The 22,237-nt window shown below is 33.7% G+C and overlaps 2 protein-coding genes across 27 annotated transcripts in view; one reads left to right on the top strand and one right to left on the bottom strand.

Annotated features, from left to right (window-relative positions):
- LOC129792881 (activating transcription factor 7-interacting protein 1) overlaps positions 1 to 22,237 on the bottom strand; it is a 481,750-nt gene that overhangs the window by 221,683 nt on the left and 237,830 nt on the right. The gene's annotated exons all lie outside the window — the stretch shown is intronic.
- LOC129792933 (protein alan shepard) overlaps positions 10 to 22,237 on the top strand; it is a 45,556-nt gene continuing 23,328 nt past the window's right edge. For 2 of the 26 annotated variants that reach the window (XM_055832357.1, XM_055832354.1), the window contains exons 1-3: positions 10 to 184; positions 916 to 1,008; positions 11,555 to 11,788. In XM_055832357.1, coding sequence (XP_055688332.1) covers positions 925 to 1,008; positions 11,555 to 11,788 — 318 coding nt within the window. In that variant the 5' untranslated portion in view covers positions 10 to 184; positions 916 to 924. Of the gene's footprint in view, positions 185 to 433; positions 809 to 915; positions 1,009 to 4,596; positions 5,634 to 5,717; positions 6,040 to 8,815; positions 9,075 to 11,554; positions 11,789 to 22,237 lie in introns of those variants that run through there. The other 24 variants (XM_055832377.1, XM_055832368.1, XM_055832375.1 and 21 more) reach the window with 21 other exon arrangements.

Below are 22,237 nucleotides of genomic sequence, written 5' to 3'. Positions count from 1 at the left end.
CCGCAAGGGGGAAACACCAGCGACCGGATTGACAAGTTGATTTTCCATTTTGCTGATCGTCTCGTGATTTTACCCAGAATTTCTATGTGTAATTGTGTATTTAATTGCGAAAAAAGTGCACAACAGACTGAATAAAGTGCCTTGCTGCATTTTCATATAATTATTTTATGAAAGGGATTATTATGTAAGTACCTTCGGAGGGCACCAAAATGATCTCTCAACTCCATCCCCACAACTCCCTGACAAATCGACCCGGCTTCGTGCTTTGGGGCTCTTTTTACGCCAACTCTCCGGGCTTGTTTTTACCCCTTGGGGCTCTCTGGGGGTGTACTGAGGTGTTTACTTGATGGATTTGTTGGGAAAAACATTCCCCAGTGAGATTTTCAGTGCAAAAAATGGGCTGAAAGTTAGGTTAAATTTGAAGGTTCCTTGACAGGTTTTTTTTTCTCCCGGACGAGGGCGATTCCTCGGCAACATTCAAGAGAAAATTCTTGTCCTACCTTGGGAAATTGATTATTTGTCCATTCTTTTGGGTTTTTATCCTTCACGGAAGGTAAACTATCAGCTGTGTCTCCCCCAAAGAAGCCCTAAGTTGTGAAAAAATAAGCAAGAAAACGAAAAGATGTGTGAAGGAGGAAGTTGGAGTTTGATTCTGTGTGTCAGGAGGAATGAATTATTTTAATAATAAACACACGATTTTCGCTAAATATAAACGCGTCTGCAGTCATTGAAATAACGCGAAAATCCACACACAAAAAAAAGTACAAATAAGAAAGATACACGGCCTGTAAGATAGTGCGAAGAGAAGGTGATAAAGTGATATCACCCTGAATGTTGCTGGAAGTTTTGCAATTCAGGCCAAGAGCTTCCAAGGATAGCGCACGTGTGACCTCCTTTTTTTCAATCTTCTTTCAGCGCTTCAGGATGCAACAGCCACGCTACTGCACATCGCCACTTCCAGCTCCATCGGTTCGTCCCCCAATGCAGCGGCCACAATCATTCGCTAATGTGAGTACCACCAATAATTCAAGCCCTGAACCCCTAATCCTAACAGAGCCCCCTGAACTTGTATGTGGCCCCCCTTCAAGGAGGAACAATGAATTCATTCTATTAATAGCCAAAATGTACTTTTGTCTAGACTTGCCAGAGAGGCAGGAAGAACAAAAAGAAATCTCAATGCGCTTAAATTCCTTCCCCAAAAAAATTACATTAAATCATCCGAAAAATTCCCCGTGGAAGAGCCCCTCATGAGGCCCATTTTCCCAGCTCTGACGGACAGGCTTTATTTTCTTGGGATTGCGAAATTTTTTTTATTGCAAGAAGTGTCCCATTGTTTGGATGCGATTTCAATTAAATATATATACAACACAGGGAGAATCGCACGATTGTGAGCGAAGCAGAATATTGGTCAATTTTCACAGAGCGCATGACACACACTTTGCCAAAAGACCAACACAATTGAAGATTTACGAGATCTTCTGACCAAGGGGATGATGAGTAATTCCATTGTGAACCATATGGCACATGCTGGACTTTGCTTTTGTAAAGCACACCCCACCAGTTTCATATTGACTCGCTGAGATATCAGTTTACATCTCCAAGAGCATCCCTGTAAGACTCTTAGAGAGTGCACCAGTGTGTTCAAAAATCCCTTAAACTTCCGCTGGAATTTTATTTCTTATTTGGTTCTAAAGGGAAGAAATAGGACGTAAAGTTCAGAAAAAAAAGTGTCTAGCCAGAGGGTTTAAAAGTATTAAGACGTTGGACAATAAGGTAGGGTCTTATTGTGTAAAAAAGCTACTGTAGCCACCCTAACGTAGAAAGATTGAAAAAAAAATTTGTCGGATTGTTTTTGTATGGGCATTGTGCTAATTTGTGCTCATACAAAGTTTGAGCAAAATCTGACAACTGAAGAGAGAATCAGATCTTGCTTCCATAAATATTTAAAAAATAATTAAATAATTAATTAAAGAACTAATAAAAGAATTAATTAAAAACCAAATCTTCTGTTTTTTTTTTAGATTTGCCTAATATTAATGTTCATCCTTTATTTTTCGCGATTTCAATTAGAGTAAGCATAGAAAAATATTCAATAACAAGCCGTATTTAGAAGCCAATATTTTGAAATCTAGAGAACAATTCTATATGGAAAATTCACTACAAAGTCCAGCTTAAGTTTCTCAAGCTAAACCTAACTTTTCTAAGCTAGCCCTAATAAGATTTTAAATAAGACCTAAAGTTTTTAAATCTAGACTTAAGATTTTTATGCCAAATCTAAGTTTTTAAAGCTAGACTTGTTCCGTTTTTGAATGGCAAAAAAATCTTAAGGTCAGAAATTGTTTTCTTAAGCTAGGCTTTAGTTATATAAGCTGAGTCTTTATATTCCAGCTTTACTTAGTTTATTTCGTTAGGCTTTGGTTTATTAAAATCAGTTTTTAGAGGTTCTAAAATATCTTTAGTAGTGAATTTTACCCTACGTTGAAGAACTTTCCTTTTTTTGCAACTTAAAAGGTGTATTAAGATTTTAAAGTTTTTTTTAAAATTGTTTTCGCTATCGAAAACAAAACGTTTCAGAAATCTTTTAAAATAGTTTTAAAAAAATAACTACAACTATCGAAAAATGAGTAAAAAAGATTTTTTTTAACAAAATCGAAACCAATATTTTTAACTTCCTTAAAATAAAAATTAAATAATAGAACGAGATTGAATTTATTACAACCAATATGAGAAAATAGTTGTATTATTGTAAATTGATTCTTATTAATAAAATAATCCGTTAGAATATGTTTGCCCTTACGACAAATTAAAAAAAAGCTTTACACAATGCTCTGTACTTGAACCAGCGACATTAAGAATGCTAACTCAATGCTCTACCTCTGTTCTATCTTCTATATGCAAAGTTTGGTTACATTTGTTGCATAAATATAGGAAATTTTTGCTAAAAGTAGAAAGTTTCTCTCATAAAGAAAGCATTTCTATCACCTTATCAAAAATGAAAGATAATAATTATCTCAATATCAACAATGAGGAGGAATCTTTCAAAACAATAAGATGACCACAAAAATAACTACTGATGCTCCCCTTCGGTTTTGACCACGCGAATTCGCCGTGTTGGTGTGATAAAAAATTGAATTTCATTTATATAAAGCGCTGAAAAGGGCATTTTATGGATCAATTTTCTCATAAAATTTTAATTCTCTCTCCTCACTAATCTTCAAAAAAAAAATTCGAAAATGTTGAAATGTAAATGAACTGAAAATTAGCAAATAAACTTTTTGCGATAAAAGGTTTTACACAGAGAGTGAGAGAGATAGATTCGTCATAAAGAGGAAACTATTTTGGGAATAATGTTCATCAGCATTATGCGGAAATTGTAGGTTTATTGTATTTATTTGTCAAGTTTGGATAGATTTTATTTCGGATTTAATAATGAAAGGTCTATTTGTTGGTAATCGTCCGTTCTGTACGGCTATACAAATTTTCACCGTTTGTCCGATCCGATCGCAATGACATACAAAGACTCCTTATATCAGGTGGTTTCAGATGGCCGTATTCGATTTCCTCCCAAAGCCCCCCTTCAGGTAGCCCCCATATAAATCTCATTTTTTTGACTACTTTTTGAACTTGGCGCCCTAAATGTAGTTCCAAAAGCCACCACACTGCTATTCCTGCAAAGTCCGGAAAAAAATCCGGCGAGTTGCGCCCCCAAATTTTTACTGAAATTCCTTGGGGCCCTCCTAAGCATTCCCGGCAATTTTTTGAGCCTTAAAATTAGTTTTTTCTAGAAAAATAAATATTTTACAATTTTTCCGCACAACCACAAACAAAAATTTCACGCACACACTTGAAAAAAACTCACCTACACAAAATGCCAGAGTGAGAGGAAAGTATTTTCTCATGCCATCTCATTGTTGAAAAATATTAAGTGTGTGTAAAACATGCGTATACGATGTGCACTCTCTCTCTCTCTCGTAGTCTCTCAATGTTCTCTCACCAATACAAAGAGGTGAAAATGTTGCGGAAATTGAAGAGAGAGAGAGGGAGAGAGAGCGAAACCGAAAAAGAAAATTGCAAATTAAGGTTTCGTCATAAAGTTCCCATTGAAGTTCTCCATGCCGGCCGGCAGAGGGTGTAGTTATTGGGGGAGGGGGAGTACGATTGTAGCAGGGGTGGATTTTTTCTTCTAAAATAGGGTTAAATGTATATAATCGGCGGAGAGGGATGTAAATTGTGGAATTTGTTTTTATTAGTAGATGTGGGTTTCAAAGGAACATCAATCACGATGTTCTCTCTCGTTGCGCTCTCTCTTTCAATTTTCTCGGCCGCTCTCTCGTACTGTCATCGCATACTCTCTCACAAATGTCATATCATTGAGCAGAGAAGGAAGGGTGGGGGGAAATAATGAATAGGGAAGAGTGGTAAAATGTGCAAGATGTAGCGGTGTTTGTTATGTATGTGTGTAGTTGCTGTATTTGACATTTGGCTATATGGATGGAGAGAGAGAGAGAGAGAGAGAGAGAGAGAGGGGGAGAGACAGGAATCCTCAGATAGAGAGAATTCTCTCTTTTTTCAATGAGAAATATGATTACAGAGAGACCAGAAAGAGAACTAAATTACTCTCATCTCTTGCGCCGTGGCTGCCATTCTTACTGTTCTGTCATTGCCTTTGCAAATGAAAACATGGTGTCCTGGGAGTGGCTCTCAATAGTAAAATTTTTATAATTTTTTTCACAACTTTTCCCCATACATATTGTCAATTGTTGCAAGTGAATTGTGGTGTACAAAAAACGACTTCTTTGAATTTTTCTGCCCAAGAAAATCGTGTTAGTACCGTGTGGGGCTAAAATAGTCGTCAAGTGGGGAATTTGCCCTTGATTGATGGTGGAAAAGATTTCGTCGATTTGAGAGTGAATTTTGCCGAGGAAATATTTCTTCTATTTAATTTCTGTGTGAAATAGTCAATGTGAAAAGGAAAAACTTTATTTTTCTGCTAGAAAAAAGAAGACATTTTTGTAGTATTCGGGACTTCATTGCAACTGACGTCTTGAAGGAAAAAAAAAACTTGATAAACCGTAGTGAGTTTTTCTTTTCGTTACAACCGGAAACTTATAAGCGCGAGAGAGAGAGAGAAAGGTGGCAAAAGTCGATAACGCTACTTGGGAGGTGTGGAGAAAGAACTAAATTAAAAAAAATAAAAGAAAAGAAAAAAAAGTGAAGGAAAACTCACATTTTTTTTTAAATAAAAAAAAGTGATTTTTTGGTTTTTACTTTTGACATTTTATGGACAACCCTGAAAGATTTTTTTTATTGCTTTGAGAAGTGAAGGAGTTTGGCGAAATATATATAATTTACTATAGATATATAGCATACACAGCATATATATTTCTTTAAGCTTTTTGCATTCTTTCTTTATTTAATTAAATAAAAAAAAAATCCGTCAAATCAGATGAAATTGATGATTTTTCATTAGATGTCTGTATAAACTTTTTTTTCCTTCTGACACTTTATAAATAGAAATTATTTATAAAAGCCAACATTGACTTTATTCATACAGACACGACTTTTTTATTATACGCGCTTCTCTCATCCACAAAGCACATAAACTAGCATGCAAATATAAGGAGAAAAAACGCGTAAGAAGAGAAAATATATGTAGATGAAGGAAGAAAAAAAGAATCATTGAGAATCGTCTCTTGAAAATATTAACATTCCAGAAGGCATTTTCAATTTGTAGAGCGAATTCCACTTCTTAAAGAAGAGATTATAACAGAGGGAATATAAATAATAATAATAAAAAAAATTTAAAGACCTAATAGAAAAAACTCCAACACTTTACTCGACAATGGACTTTTTTGATTGAATAAGTTTTTTTTGTTGTTGTTGTTGCTGCTTTGAAAGAAAAGAAGAAAAAACGTGTGAGATCTTGAAAGAAAAAAAAAAGAAAAGAAAAAAAAACACGAGAAACAATAATCTTTTGGTGGTGGCTTTCGAGGAATGGTAGTAATTTTGGACGGAAAGAAGAGCAATTATAAAATGATGGTAAGATGTGACAAAAGTATTAAAAAAAAAAGAAAAAAAAATCCTCCTATATTAGTTTTGTTACAAAATTTCATTTAACTTCCGCGTCGACCATTTTGAAAGTGCATGCCCGAAGAATAGGTCACTCACAAGTTGGGGAAGCATGTTGCTCTCGGTTTTTGGGGGATTGAATGTGCGAGGGTGTCTGTGGCAAAAGTCCAAAGGAGAAGGTTGTGTGGAAAATATCTCTCTCCAAAAATTTTTTTTTGTTCATTTTGGGAGTGTTTGCAATTTGCAAAAGAAAAAATCTTTTTGGTAATAAAAGTGAGTTGAGGAGTGAATTTTATTAATTTGTGCTTACCTACATAACTTTGGGGGAATATCACATCCCCCCACTGGAATTTTACATTCACGTGATATGTGCAGTACACACCCACTGAGTACCGGAAGTGTATCCCTCTGCAAAAATTACATTACATGCAGAAAATATATATATTAAAATTCTTCTCACCTCTCTTCCCGGCAATATGTAGTAATTAACTGCTTCTCTTGCACAAATCTGACATATAGGTTGCTAAAATGTAATATATAAAAGGAAAAACCTCTTACGTAGGTATATAGCAAGAGTCTCAACATAAATTCTCCTTACCCGTAATCAGTTCATTTAACCTCAAAAAGCAGGAAGCCAATCGATTAGGACGAAAAGGGTGTGGAAGTGTATATAGGCGAAAAATTCTATAGGACGCCTCTCCTCCATACTTTTTCATGCCTCTAGAAAAGCGCTACTGTATACTCTCCTAAAAGTCCATTCTCTACATATGGATTTTCCCCTATTTTGCATAATTTTTCTTTCGTGGAAAAAACTAAAAAGAAAAAAAAGGAAAATGAATTTCTCTGTAAAACGGAAATTTAGACACAAAAGTACAAAGTTAAAATATATATAGGCAAGAGTGTTTAAATGCAAAAAGTATAAATGTCAAACATACCATACAGGTCGCCGAAGAAGAATATTTTAGCAGTGAATTTTGCTTATGGGAGAGAGAGAGGAAACACATGAGAAACACGTTGGTTTATTTTTATGAATATTTTCTCAGCATTGCTCACATTGAAATACAAATGGGCGGGTACCGTGGCATGGAGATTTGGTGTGTTCTAAAAAGTTTACCGTGAAAAATTGAGATTTTTTTTACAGTTTTTTATCATTTTGTTCATTTTTTATCACATTTAATCACGAAATTAAGGAAAATAAAGAATTTATATTTTAGACAATATTTTTCAATGAAAACGAAGATAAAATTACGATGTTTTAGTTTCAAATTAAAACCTGAAGTAGAAAACGAGATTTTTAATGCTTTCAAGCACTCTACAGATCTTCTTCAAAATGTAATAGTTAAAGAACCTATGTCCGTATTAGTTTAGTAAAGTCTTGTAAATGTTTTTCCCAAAAACGGTTGGGAATCCTGGATTAGCATTAATCCTACTTTAAGTTTTAGGCACAAGTGGAGTTTTGTAAAGATTTTTTTCTAAATTAAAGGTTATGTGTGTGGAGAACAGAAAACTCTTTAGTTTGATGTCTAACTAATACGTTCCCAACATAGGTAACCCTTAGATGGTAACAATCTTTAGCTTAAAAAATTCACACAAGCCTAAGTGAGATTCATGGCTAGGTCCCTTATACAAAGATCTAACAAAAAGCCTCCGCTTCGGTAAATTATCCAGTACACATACTTTTTGAATGGTTTTGTGTTTCGTTTTCCGATTTCCCGATAAGGTTCATTACTAGGCCTTTTATCAGCACAACATTACTTCTTTACATATCCTACATAAATAAGAGATTCTTATGTAGGTTTAAGTCTTTGATTATGCCTTAGTTCTAATTCGGTTCTAATACCTTATTCCTAATAGAAAACCTACTTCTATTTTTCAAATTCTAAATTCTAATTTTCTTAATTGAATATTTTTTGAACGAGAAAAAAACGACATTGCATAAAAACTGGCTATTGAAATAATTTGATGTTCTCTCAAAAGCTTTTCAAATAAAAAAAATATCTCTCATCCAACATTGCTGTTTTTGTCATCATACTCACTCAGCAAATTCCCAGTGCCAATTTTCCATGGAAACTAAGGAAGTAGAAACTAATAGAAAAAAAAGCATAGAGAATTTATATAGAGAATAGGTTCATTCTTCTGGAGTTATTTTGCGCGAAAGTAGTAATTTTATTAGCGTCTCATACACATTGCCATTTTCATGGTACAAGTCTTCCTCTGCCGTCTCTGTGACGTTTTTTTTTGCTGTTCCTTTGGGCTCTTTTGCATTTTTTTTTCTCGGCTCTCCACCACTTGGTTAGCGACATACCTATGTATATAGTTGTGGAGTGGATTAATGTGCATTTGTAGTTGTTTGGGGAATTGCGGTGTTTTAGAATGGGGGGAAACTGTTACGTTGATTGTAAGTTAACGCATGCGCTTCCATTCAGTCGCTCTCTCACATCAAACTCCATAACCCAGGGAAGTTGTGCTTCAGGCATTCCACTAATCAGAATGGAAATTTTTTACTTTAGTTCTTGTTCGTGTTTATGGGAAGAATAAGGAAGAAAAAATAAAATAGAGTAATTTGGTGTTTAATAGGGGGGAGATATTGGTTGAGAAAACAAGAGAGTAATTTTCTGGTCAATCCAATTGGGACAGTTGAATAAGTTTCTTTCGGACCATCAAGAGCGGCCGGTACTGCAAAAAATCAATTTTGGATTTTCATTTTCAACTCAAAAAGTAATTATTTGAATTGTTTCTTAGTTTGTCGAAAAGTGTGCAAAAAAAAGGTTTTGTGCGGCCCAAATGCAACAAAAAAAAGATGGTTTTCGGTGAAAATCAATGGAAATTCCCAAAGACATTGTTAGTTTGAGTTTGACCGGCTTTTTGGGGCAAAGAATCTTCACTCTTTTGCACCCGTATGTTTGAAATTGATGGAAAAAGCGTGTGAAATGTAACGTGGCAGATTTTTTTTCCTATTCCACAAAAGTTGCTCTATTTGGTTTTACATTCATTCCAATATATTGGTGAGTGTTGTAGAATAATAAATTTCATTTTGTACTTTTTCGGTTTTCCAATCTCACGAACACTTTCGTGATACAAGGTTTTTCACCTGACTTTTTTTTTCATTGTACATAATTTTTTAATTTCCTTTTTGATGATGCTAATTAAGTGTTGGAGCCGATAAGAATAGCGTAGAAGAGGGGTTTAAACTCTTTTTTTTTTTTTTGGCAAAAAAAAGAAGATTTTTTTGATGAATTTCCACGCGAGAAAATGCAATAGCGGATGTTCACTTCAATGTAAAGCACATTTCTCTTTTTTATTTTAATGAATTGTTTCCTTTAGTCGCCTATACTTGATATTATTTTGGGGCGTTGAAGTGTTGGTGAATATATTTTTATTATTTACATATATTTCATATACCTATATAGGTAATGTATATGTACATACATTGCTGCACTATATGTATGTATTGAGAGAAACAAATTTCATATAAATGTATTTTGTGAAAAGTGAGAGAAAACAATGGTAATTGTGGTCAGCTGATTATAATCTATGTGGAATTCATGGGAATTTAATGGATTTTTTTCACATCTTCAACTTGATGGAAATGAAAATGATGTTGTACACATACCACGTGAAGAGAAGAACAGTTTTCGTGTGATATGTCTCTCTTGATGACAAATAAAAAGGGAACTATTCACCTGACATTACTTAATACGGTGTGAAAAGTGGCAGAACACCTTTAGTCTTCTTATGACATATTTTCTCACCAATGTAGTGTGACAAGTTGGACGTCTTATTCCGTTCTGGCAGAAGAAAAATCAAAAGGCTAAATACGTTTCTTTTCTTATTCAATGGAATTGTCTTATTTATTGTCTTAAATTTCCGATTTTTAAATCGATTTTGACTCGATTTTGGGGAAGAAAACATAAAAAAAAATATTTAAAATAAATGTTTTGAAAGATTTTTTTTAAACATCAGGTTTAGAAATAAATTAGGAAATAGTTCTTTTTAATAAGTAAAAAAATTTCTTTCAGATGAAGGATTTAGAATCTCTAAAAAATAGAATTAAGAATTTTAAATTTAAGTCGGTTATGTACTAAATTCTAGCTCAAAAAATTGGTTTGTAGACATAATAAAGCTTAGATTAAGGACAAAAAACCTGAAAAATATGTACTAAACTTAGGCCTTTAGATTACTTATTTCTATCTAAACTAGACTAAATTCAACCTTAATAAAATTATTCGGCTCAGATTAAGGACAAAGAACCTGAAAAGTACTAAATTCAAGCTTAAAGAGTAATGAATTCAAGTAGGTATTAAAAAGCACTAAATTCTATTCAAACTCTACTAAATTCAAGCCTGCGAACTTTAACGGTTTTGAGTCAGAGGCTCAGATTAAGGACAAGATAACTAACAACTACTAAATTCAGTTTCAAAAAATGCTGAACTCAATCATAAAGGATACAAAAGTCAAACTTATAGACTATTAAATTCAAGTTTAAAATGTACAGTAGTTTAAGTCGAAAAAACTTCTCGGTTTTTAATCATGAAGATTCTCTGATTTAGGACAAAATGACTGAAAAGTACTAAATTCAAGCCGGAAACAAGTTTTCAGTTTTGGCTAAGAAATGTTTATCTACATGAAGATATTTCGATTTTGGAAAATATTCGGATTATTCGTGAATCTTCAGATTTTTCGGCAATATTCGAATGATTTGCCAAAAGTAAAATATTCGGCAGATAAACATCCCTTGATGAATACTCAAATAAATATTAATTTAAAACAAAATAGAATTTCTTTTTCAAATTCCTTTGCATTGTCTACACGTGAATACTTCATTTAAGTCGATGTGGAAGTTCTTAGTGGCAATTTTAGCGTTGAAAGTTTCAATTTCAAAAGATTTTGTGTCTCTTTGACATGTTATCTCGGCGGCACTCAGGAAGAATTATTATGTTAATTTTATATACATTATGTATACACAACAACAACCAATGTCCACACTATATAGAAAGTACACACATCCCGCAGAATCTCTGTGTCTCATTGAGAAGAAGAAGAAAAAATCCCCTCATATATTTATTACATTATGTGCGTTTTTCACAGAGATATTATTAACTAAGTGGTGTGTGCAGTCAAAAGTGTAGAAAAGATACATTTTACTATTTAATTTCAATTCCATCGACGAAGCATGAAGAGACTTATTAGCATTTTATGGATAAATAATTAATTGCCGGCACTTGAAGCCGGAGATGTTGCCAAAGTAGTCACGAATGTAGACGATATTGGAATGGTTGAAATATTTTTTTTTCTTCAATAGACTTTTATTTTGTATTTATTGTTTTACTTTAAAAGAAAAAGAAATAGGTACTTTACTGACAAAAAGAAACTTCTTAAAAATACGAACTAATTACAATTTTAACGACTTTAAAAAAATGCTTTTCAAAGTCGGTTATGAAAATTTGTTTTTAAAAACATTTCTTTTTGATCTTTTTTTCTACAGAGCAGTACAACTGCAGCTCCTAGATCGGCATACCCTGGAGGTCCACCGCCATCTTCTGCCCTGAAAGGGGGTCAGAGACCCGCCATGACTAGTCCAGCCGGCGGTATCGCTGGAACTCCATACCGAGGGGCAAGTTGGACGGCGCAAGGATATGCTCCTGCCCAGCAAGCGTACAGATATTCAGCACCACTTCCGCAACCTGCATACGCAGCATACACACCACACACAACCACGGTACGTCTTCAATTAATTTTATTTTTGAAAATCTTTTTTATCCTTTGTTTTGGGAAATTCAATTTTATATTAAATCTTAAATGATTGATTGGATTATATTGAGAACTTCCTGTGGTTAAACCAGTACTCCTTTCTTTGGTATTAATTCCAACATTCCAAACATGATTCTCCATGACAAAATCTGTGGGAGCGAGAGGTAGTCTCTTGGGCGTAATGTCATTTTATTGCTATATGGAGCTTTATTGCTTCCGAAATGAAGTGAGAGGAGCTTACTCGAGCTTTCCAGGAAATGCACCGGTCGGTGATTTAATTTAGCACTAAAGATTATTATTGGCTTTGACAAGATTTTCTTTTTCCGTTCTCAAGGTTATATCTGGAATCTTTTTCCATACTTAGCACACACACATAAATAACACTTACTATGTACATTAGTTCGTTTATAGGAATGAAAAGCTATTCATAATTGCTTTTAAGTTGACATTGAAAGTTTAAAAAAAATGAATAAATTCTTAATATTGAAATTATGTTTATGTTTTTAACTCAATTTTTATGTTTTTAACTTAATTTTTATGTTTTTAACTAATGAGACCTAACTGTTCTATGTGAATATTAAAAATCAACAATAGAACCAAATTTTCTTTAATTCAAACGTTTGTCCATGTGTTTGATTAAAAAGCTTAATTTATTTGCAATAGAGAACTATTTTATTCTTATTTAATTTGCTTATTTAACCCTTGGAGGCCTTTGCTGGCCACCCTGGCCAATTCAGTTTTTCTTCAATATCGTTCGGAAATTTAATTAGATCAAGTTCATAGAAAGAAAACTTAGAAATCATTTTATTTTATAGAGTAAATTAAGATCAAAGCTTTGAGGTTAGATACCTCGGTCCTCCAAGGATTAAATAAATATGTATAAAAATTAGATTTTTTAATTTTAAAACAAATGATTATTCTTAATGAAAATTTCAAGCTCAATTTTATAAATTATTATCACATTAAATCACATGAATTGTTGAGATGGAAATAATTGAATTATTTTCACAAAACTCCGGGATTTTCATTACAACTTTAGGGTAATTTTTCTGTGGAAAAACTACCTATGTACGCATCTATCGATTAATGAAATTATGATGTGCAAAAAAACAGTAATTTCCGGAAAACTTTTTTTACACAATATAGGTGGTATTGTGGGTGCAAAAAAATTAATTTTGTCGATTATGTATATTGAAACTTTTCGGATGCAAAAAAGCTCTATATCGTGTGTGTGGGTGTTTAATGAAAAATTTGTGATATGAAAACAAAGTTTAATTGGGAAATAATTGAACACTCCCCCCCCCCCACACCCTGCCTAAAAAGCACAAGGCTTTCGCCATTTGGTTGCCCCTGGTGGTGGCAACAATGCGGAGTAACGTCATGCGAATGGGGGAGCTTAAAAGCTCTCCTCCATACCAAAACAGATGAGAGTCATATTTCTTATCTCCAAACTCATACTGGTTGCCAATGATGAGGCGGTACGATCGATTTCCATTGAAAATAGATTGTCCGGATGTGTCGGGATGGATTTTGGGTATTGTTGGAACATTTTTGCCTCTTCTTCCGAAGAATTTTTTGAATGTATGTCGGCAACGAAGAGGAGCTTTCCATGCCCCATATGTATGTATATACAACATGGGTGCAGAATGGCGTTTTTTGAATAGCAAATAGCCGGGATTTCAAGGAAAGAATTCACAATGTGATGGTTATTCTATGCAGTGGAATTTTTTTTGGGTGGAGGAGGGGTGCAAAATGGGTTGGGGTGTGGTGGTTGGGTGGCAACAAAGAGCTACGGGGATGTGTTCACCAAAATGTGCGCGGAGGATGAGATAAGACATTAAAATGAGGAAAATCGTGGGCTGATCAATGCAGTAATTGCTGGGCGGTGGTGGGAAAACATAACTCACAGTCCGATAGGACACTTATGTGCAGGAAAATAGCATAATTATTTGAAAATTACATTTTGAGCCATTTTAATTGAGAATAGCTTAACAAATCGTTAATAAAATGCCATAAAAGCTTGGCAAAAGAATATTACAAACACAAGTATTTGATTTAGTAGTAAAAGTTCTGATGACTAATAAAATTATCAAAACTTTAAAAAATCAAAACGTCGCTGGAACGTATAAAAATTTAAAAGAAATACGTTTTCATCATCATCATCATCATCATATATTTCATTTCAATGTATATCTACAAGGAAAGATTTAGCAACAATAGCCATATGCTGTGCTGTTGCGATTATGGAGTGTATCTGGATGTCACTAATCCACCGACGTCATCAGAATTGGAAAGATACTCCAACAGTGCGCTCCTGGTTGGAGCACCGATCACGTCCCAAACATTGTTCATGATGAGAGGAGCCAGGTACAGGAAAGACCTTCTGAACCCCTCCGATCTGGGCATAGGGACATTGTTACATTTTTGTATCATTTAAATTCAAATCTATTTTATTATGTTTATCAGACCTCAAAATTAAAGCATTTTTGAAGGGTTTTATTAATTTATCTTTCTGAAACATTAAAAATCGATTATGAATTTCTTTTCTAACATCCATCAATAAACTAAATCACATGTTAATTTAATTCAATTCATTATTGTTTTTTTATTACCTGGCCATTATAATTTTTTATGTCTGCAGACAAACATAGATTACATTGCGTGATTTTTTTTTAAAGGAAAGATGTTATGTGGAAAATTGATCAGAGTTGCGGTCTAGAGGAGGATGATTAAAATGCAACTATGTTTGCATTCAGAAACGTTTCGAAAAAATATATTTTTCTTCATCAGGCTCTGGGGAAATACATTAAGTTGGAGATTAGGCGGTTGTTTTTTTTTTAAGGGAAATTTCTATTGGAAAAATTACAAATTTGGCTCAACTTACTATGCAATTGTCACATTTTTTCTCATTAAGAGAGGAGGGGGAAGTCTCCACAACATACTAAACATAATTAAAATTAAACAAATTAATTTCAAACTACACAGCATTATAAATCTTAAAAAAGAAATTTTATCATTAAAATTAGAAATAAAATTTTTCCACTAATTTTACTTGCCTGATGAAGCAGGTATAAAGACTTCGAAACGTCGTAGATGGCAGTATTTGAGTAGCTGCTACAGGTCGAAAACTATGGTAGTGTTTATTAAATCATTTTACTATTAAAAAAAAAATTGAAAGCTCTTAAAACTCAACTTCTAAAAGAAATTTCTCCAAAAGCTTTCTTGATGCTGTTTTTAAGACTTCAACTGTGCATACATATATATTAGAATATTTTCTATCATAGCACATAGAACAAAATTGCGTAGGTGCATGACGTCACTTGCCTCTATTCTATATCCTTATATGCAACTTGCTCTCTTTTCCTCTCCACTCTCTTGGTTGTGTGTTGCTATACTTGCTCAAATGGGGTGGTGATGGTAATCTGATAGATGAAACTTGGGGAAACTGAGAGGCAATGCGACACCCATTGCCGACATTTCCTTCTAATTTGGTGAAAAATGGGTGTTTTCATGAGTTGAATTCCGTCACATACTCTGCGTTGATATAAATTCAACTGTGAGGGGGGTGTGAGCTTTTTTTTTTTTACACATTTTTCTTCTTCTGCATACTTCAGCACCGAACCACCATTTTGGGTATAAATTGGTTGCTCTTTTTTTTGGGGGGATGTTCGCACGCCTCCATCTGTTACATCTGCAATGTAGGCGGGTGGGGAATGTAATTTTCACAGAGAGGCGAGAGATGAATTTGCCCGTTGAGTTTTCTTGCATGGAGAAAGGGTGGGTGTTGCAGAAAAAGCTCATCGTTGGAGCTTTTATGGCTTTTCATGCGATATGCGAGGTTATGTTCTGCGGAGCTTAGACGAATTTTTTTATGTAGACCATCCATCTGTATTGTTGTTGGTATTTGGTGGGGAAAATTGTATATATGGTGGAAATTGAGAATTTACAGAGAGAGAGAGAGCCAGAGAGATGGGAGAGTATAGCAGTCCAGTAGTATGTTTAGTTTGGAAAATGAGAGCGGTTTGTGTACGTATACATATATCGCAAAGAGAGCTTTAGAGAGAGAGAGAGAAACCATTTCGCCGGCACTAAAATCGACATCGTCGGTCGAATTTTAGCAAAAGGGAGCTTTTTGCATTGAAACGCGATTGCGCTGATAGTAAACGCCCCTAAAGTCGTTTCATATTCATTCATTCATTGCTGCCTGCCCAGTTTCCCATTGCAGACACATTCGACTATTTCGACGAAAAAAGTGTGTGGAATAGCGGTGTGGCAACGAAAGAAGAAGAAAAAAAATTTTCTAGCTCATATTGTATCATGTCTCATTAAGTTTTCTTTTTAAAATATCTCATCGTGGTTAGTTTTCTATATAAATCTAATATTATATAGTTCTTGTGTTTTTAAACTTCGCGGTACGATCAATAAAAGTCAGTCGTTTCGGTTGGTTTCTTCTTCGCGAGACTCACAATAATTCTTCTTTTTTTTTCTACATGAAACTGAAAATAGAGTGAATTTAAAAAGAGGACTGATACAAGAAAAAAAAAGTGAATAAGAAGGCTTCAAGGAGTCTAAAAGACAAAACGTGTCTATGTAGAGTGCTCGTGGAAAAAAAAGACTTCTGTAGTGAATATACAATTGCAACAACCTGGGGCTTTTTTGCCATCCTTCCATATGTGCTTTCTGTCCACATTTCTAGAGCTTTCGCATTGGGTGTTTGGGGGAAATTTTTAAAAGTGCGAAGAAAAGTGTCTTCTTCTAACCAATTTAACAAAAAAAGAAAGTGTTGTGAGGAATTTCTGCTCAAAAATGTGCTTTTTGCAGTGAAAGAAAAATAAATCAAACTCTCCGGGACTCTCAAAAGCTTTTAATCACATATGTACATATATATTTTTTCTAACCATATTTAATGGTGTTTTGCATTGAACTTTTTGTATAGCAGAAACAGCGAGAGGGAGAGAGAAGTGAGACTGTGTAATTAATTTTCTGTCACGTGTGTAGGTGGGTAGGTACCTTATATATTTTATGTTCGGATAAAAAGATTGCAAATGTTTGTGGGTGGTTTTTGTTGTTGTTGTTGGCATTATAAGGGATTCTTAGAAGTAGAAAAAAAATAAGCAAAGGGGTTGAATGGACTCGAAAGTTGGGAGAAAAAAAAAGCAAAAAGTGGGCATGTTCCCAGAAAAAGTGCTTTAAAAAGACCATTCCCATATCAAAGATTTAACCACACTTGGCGATGTAGCCTCAAAGCTGCCATATGGTAGTGGTTGAATTGATTTTTCAAAGCTCCACGCTAAAGCTCAATGTCCTTCTCCCACACACGAACTGGAAATGGCTATAAAATCCATCGAATATTCCCTCATTCCATGGCAATATTTATCAATTTATCTCTCTAAAATAAAAGAAAAAAAGTGAAAAACAATAAAAATTCTCCCACATTTGGAGGATGGGCGCTTGAGGAAAAAAAAATCTCCGAGAATGTTCTATTGTCTGTGTGTATTGATTTTGTGGCTGTGTGTGGGAATCATGAATCGTGTGGGGCGAAATGTCTCTCTCCTCTCTAAAATCATTTTATAGCATCACCACATTTTGTTGTTGCTGTAATTCTTCCACCGATTGAGAATCATGGCGATAAGATAAAATATAAAATATTGTGCAAATACTGGCGAATAATGTAAAGAATTAAAAAAAAAATTGTATGCAGAGTAGCGCGGAGCTTTTAAGAGTGAGTGCGGAAAATGAGAAGCTTCAAGGTTTTCCGCGCTGCTGTTACATTCCAGGCCGATTTACCACGACGACGGGGAAATTCTCACGCAAAAAAGGGTGCGGATCTCTCCGTGAAGATGTTGGAACACAGTGTTGTCTCCGTCGTAGGAGTGGGATACAGTGGGATGCAACATTATGCACAAACGTGTGAAGGAAAAGTTTCTATTTTTAGTTATATAGATAGAAAGAATGGTTTGACATGAACTTTGGGGGAGCTTTTGAGCTTTTAGGACTAAAATTAACTTGTATGGGGAATATTTTTGGATTTTGTGCGTAGAAGCAATGATGAGTCAATCAAGAATTTTATATAGAAGGGTATGAATGAAAAAAAGGTGGGTGGGGCAACTTGGTTAATTTTAATGTTTTATTTGTTTCCAAAGTTTTTTTAAATGTCTTTTGAATAGGTACCTACGCATTTAATTAATTATTTTACGGTCCAATGGACGGTAAAGGGTTAAACGAAATAATTTTCTTCTAAAACTTTTCTTGGGTTTTCTTTTCAAATTCTTTCTAATAGTTTTTGGGGTATTTTAACAAAAATCTGTTTTACTAAAAACTTTTAAAATTTGCATTTAAAGCTATAAAGAGAATTCTTAATGTATTTTTAAAATCACAAAACCTTAAGTTTTTCTCACTACAAACTCTTAAGTTGTATCTTTGCTATCTAAGACATAGTATTACAAAGAAGGGCGAAAGTGCCCAAATCGTTTCGGCCCTTCCTCATTTGAGGGGAAGGTAGATGGCGCATGAGGTCTTTTTAAGGAAATTTGGGGGTAAGCGAAATGCAAGGAGGACCTTCCTCCCTTTCATAAGATCATTTGCTTTCGAGCACTCATGGTGATCACTTGAAGGGCCGCATGAGCTGAGCGTTTTTTCTATATGGACTTTTTTCTATATGGACTTTTTTCTTTATGAACTTTTTTTTTGTACCTACGTTGAGTGGGTTGCAGTAGAGGTGCACAAAAAAGGGCTGAAGGAAGAAAAATGTACACGGAGTTGAGTTCAGATCTTGCAACATTTTTGGTTGTACATGAGTGGGAATGAACAGAAATACATTTTCTTTCCCTTTTGCACAATGAGATCTTCCAAAGTCTCGAAGAGCACAAATTTTGTCTTTTCGAGCAAAATTCTGCCTCAAACACGCTGGCTCATTCAACACGAGCTGATATTGTTACTAATGAATTTAAAATACTTGATATGAACTTTTATTTACTTTTTTTTTTTTTTAATTTTTTAGAAGTTTCTTTAATCTCTTTTTGAGTCAACTTTAAATCAAAAATTTTCTTCTAAAGGTTAGTAAAATATTAATTTTGAAAACTCCGTGGAAATATTAGGTAAATTAAAAGAATATATAGGTACTTAATTAAAAATAAATAAATTCAAAAAACGAAATTGAATTGATTAAAATATAATAATTAATCAATATTTGGCTAGACCAGAATAATAGAAAAATTCTATTTGCGGATTTAACCCTCCGTATACTATGAGGGGCAGGTGACCAACCCTAGAGCTATATTTTGAATTATTACGCCTTAGTTCTTAGAGATATAGAACCAAGCTTTGAGAAATAAGTTGTTTGGTTATCTGAGAAGATTGTGTTAAAAATTTTAGGTCAATCCGACCACCAGAATAAAAGTTATAAGGAAAAAATATAAAAAGAGGTATTTCAAAAATTGGTGTAACAGTCAAATTTATCCCATTTTCTCTTCACTTTGTCACTATTTGTCTCTTTCTAGAAGATTCTAACCTCAAAAAATTATTGAAAAAAAAATCATCAAAAAATCCATTGAAAAATTTATTTTTGTGTTCAAAATGGATAAAAGACTTATTAGGGAGTACCAAGGAGTCTATTAAAGCTCATTTGACTGAAAGATTTTGCTTTTTTGCAAAAAATTCTATGGGGTCGGTCACCTACCCCATTGTAATGCACGTAAGTGTTTTGGTCACAGTACGGAGGGTTAAGGCGTTTAAGGAACAAAGTGAACAAAACTTTTTATAATTTTCAGCGATGTTTCGGCATAGTGCTGCTTGGAATTTAGGATTTATTATTGTGAAATTTGAAGTAGTACATCGAGTACATCATTATGTTGAAAAGATAATCAGATTCATATTTTAAGAATAAAAAAGAATTTTTTTGAGGCTTCTAAAAATACTTTTCGCATGTTAAGAAAAAAATATTCTAAAATATTTTTCTTTTAGCGCTTTTTAAATCTTTATATTTCTTCATTAGCTGGGTAGTGCAGAATACGAAACGGATGAGTGGTTTTTACTGACTTAAAGGGATTTCTCAGTCAGTATAATTATTTTAATCTGAACATGTCACTTGGGGCGAATTTAGTCGCTAATGTAAACAGTATGGAGTCGCTTCGCTCCAATTTACCTCGCCTCGCTTCGCGGGGATTAGTTGCGCTTCGCGAAAATTTTAGATAAATTCTAAAATATTGGTAAAAATTAGGCTACTCGAATGTGGTTTAAAGGGAAATAAACACGGCTGTTTAAAATCTTCTGATATAAGAGGCCTCTGTATCAAATTTCATCACGATCGGTCAAACAATGTAGAGTTGTATAGCTGTACAGAATGGACGATTACCAACAAATAGACCTTTCTTTATTATATAGATAGGTATTTTCCAGCCTTCCATTCCAAAAAAAATATCATGGTTGTTATGTATGATTCTCTGTTTTAGTGGTTTGAAAAGTAAAATACTTTGTAACGGATTAACAGATGAGAAGTTAGATTAGAAACTGCAAATAATATCTTAGGTGAAAAATCATTTCCAATGTCGGAAAATACCATCAACTTTATTTAAACCTCATATTCCCTCAAATGGCTTTTAAAAAATTCTAGGACGAAAATATCACATTAGATTGACCTATCGAGGAAAATATCTTGACTTAATTATTTATTATATAAAGTTTTCTGTCCGATAATCCATACAATTTCACACTTATAAATCCTAAAGATGCGACAAAAAATATGCCGAAACATCGCTGAAAAGTATAAAAAGTTGTGTTCACCTTATTCGTTAAACTGACAAATAGAATTTATATTATTCTGGTCTATATTTTAATCAACTCAATTTTTTAAATTTATTTTTTTTTTTATTTTACTAACCTTTAGAAGAAAATTTTTGATTCAAAGTTGACTCAAAAAGAGATTAAAGAAACTTCTAAAAAATTAAAAAAAAAAAAAAAAGTAAATAAAAGTTCATATCAAGTATTTTAAATTCATTAGTAACAATATCAGCTCGTGTTGAATGAGCCAGCGTGTTTGAGGCAGAATTTTGCTCGAAAAGACAAAATTTGTGCTCTTCGAGACTTTGGAAGATCTCATTGTGCAAAAGGGAAAGAAAATGTATTTCTGTTCATTCCCACTCATGTACAACCAAAAATGTTGCAAGATCTGAACTCAACTCCGTGTACATTTTTCTTCCTTCAGCCCTTTTTTGTGCACCTCTACTGCAACCCACTCAACGTAGGTACAAAAAAAAAGTTCATAAAGAAAAAAGTCCATATAGAAAAAAGTCCATATAGAAAAAACGCTCAGCTCATGCGGCCCTTCAAGTGATCACCATGAGTGCTCGAAAGCAAATGATCTTATGAAAGGGAGGAAGGTCCTCCTTGCATTTCGCTTACCCCCGAATTTGCACCAGTCCGCGCGCCATCTACGTTCCCCTCAAAAGAGGAAGGTACGGAACTCTTGGATTTTTTCATCCCTTCAGAGATTGTATTACTATATTAATACGTTATACAATGGTTGTATCTAAACCGACTTGGTTAAGTTTATCCAGTTTAAGAATAATTCTTTTATAGGTTCTATAAGACTCAATAGATACAGAAGATTTTGTAAAAGAAAAACGAATAAACTATGAAAAGATCTATAAATTGAGATTTATTTCTAACCAAAGAAATGATTCATCTCATTGTATATTATTGCCACATCCTTTTTCAATTATAGGAATGACTGCGCATTTTTCCTTCATATACAGACCTTTTTTGAAAAAAAAATATTCAATGAAGATTGATACGAATTTAGTGAAACATGTAGAAGGACGTGAGAGCGAGAGTAATTAATGCGTATTAAAACCTTGAAAAGACTCAAAAGCATCAATCAATTTACAAATTTGTCTTTTAAAAAATTATAAAGCGTTAAGTGGTCGAAAAAATCAATGAAAAATAATTTATATTGTCCTTCATAAAGGACATTCTAAAGTACACATTCTAAGCAACAAGGGTGACAAGAAAGTATTTCTAATTCATCTTTGAAAAGTTCTTTAAGTAATTCACTTAAAAATAGCAATTAGTAGTAAATCCAAATAAAAGTTTATAAGTTGATATAATAACAATAAGATTATATTTTGAGTTAAAATTCTGGGAGAAAAATGACGAAACCACTCAAGAAAATGACTCATTGGAGTGCATTTGACAATACTATTGTACCATATTATTGACTTATGCGATGGGTGACCAGAGTTAGTCGTAGATAAGAAAAAATAGAGTCGACGAGATAGTCTATTTAGGAACGTCTTTCTGGGGTAAAGAAAAAAATGTCTACACATTCCAGAAGTTATCTCATTGTTCCTTTTTTTGTTGAAAAAAAAAAGATTTTTTTTCGGGTAAGCTTTCAATTGACATGCAGAAAAAAACGCAAAGA

The sequence above is a fragment of the Lutzomyia longipalpis genome, chromosome 3, assembly GCF_024334085.1.
Source record: "Lutzomyia longipalpis isolate SR_M1_2022 chromosome 3, ASM2433408v1".
In the NCBI taxonomy this organism is placed as follows: Eukaryota; Metazoa; Arthropoda; class Insecta; order Diptera; family Psychodidae; genus Lutzomyia; species Lutzomyia longipalpis.
Note: the sequence above shows the minus strand (reverse complement) of the source record. Positions and strands in the feature narration are given on the sequence as shown.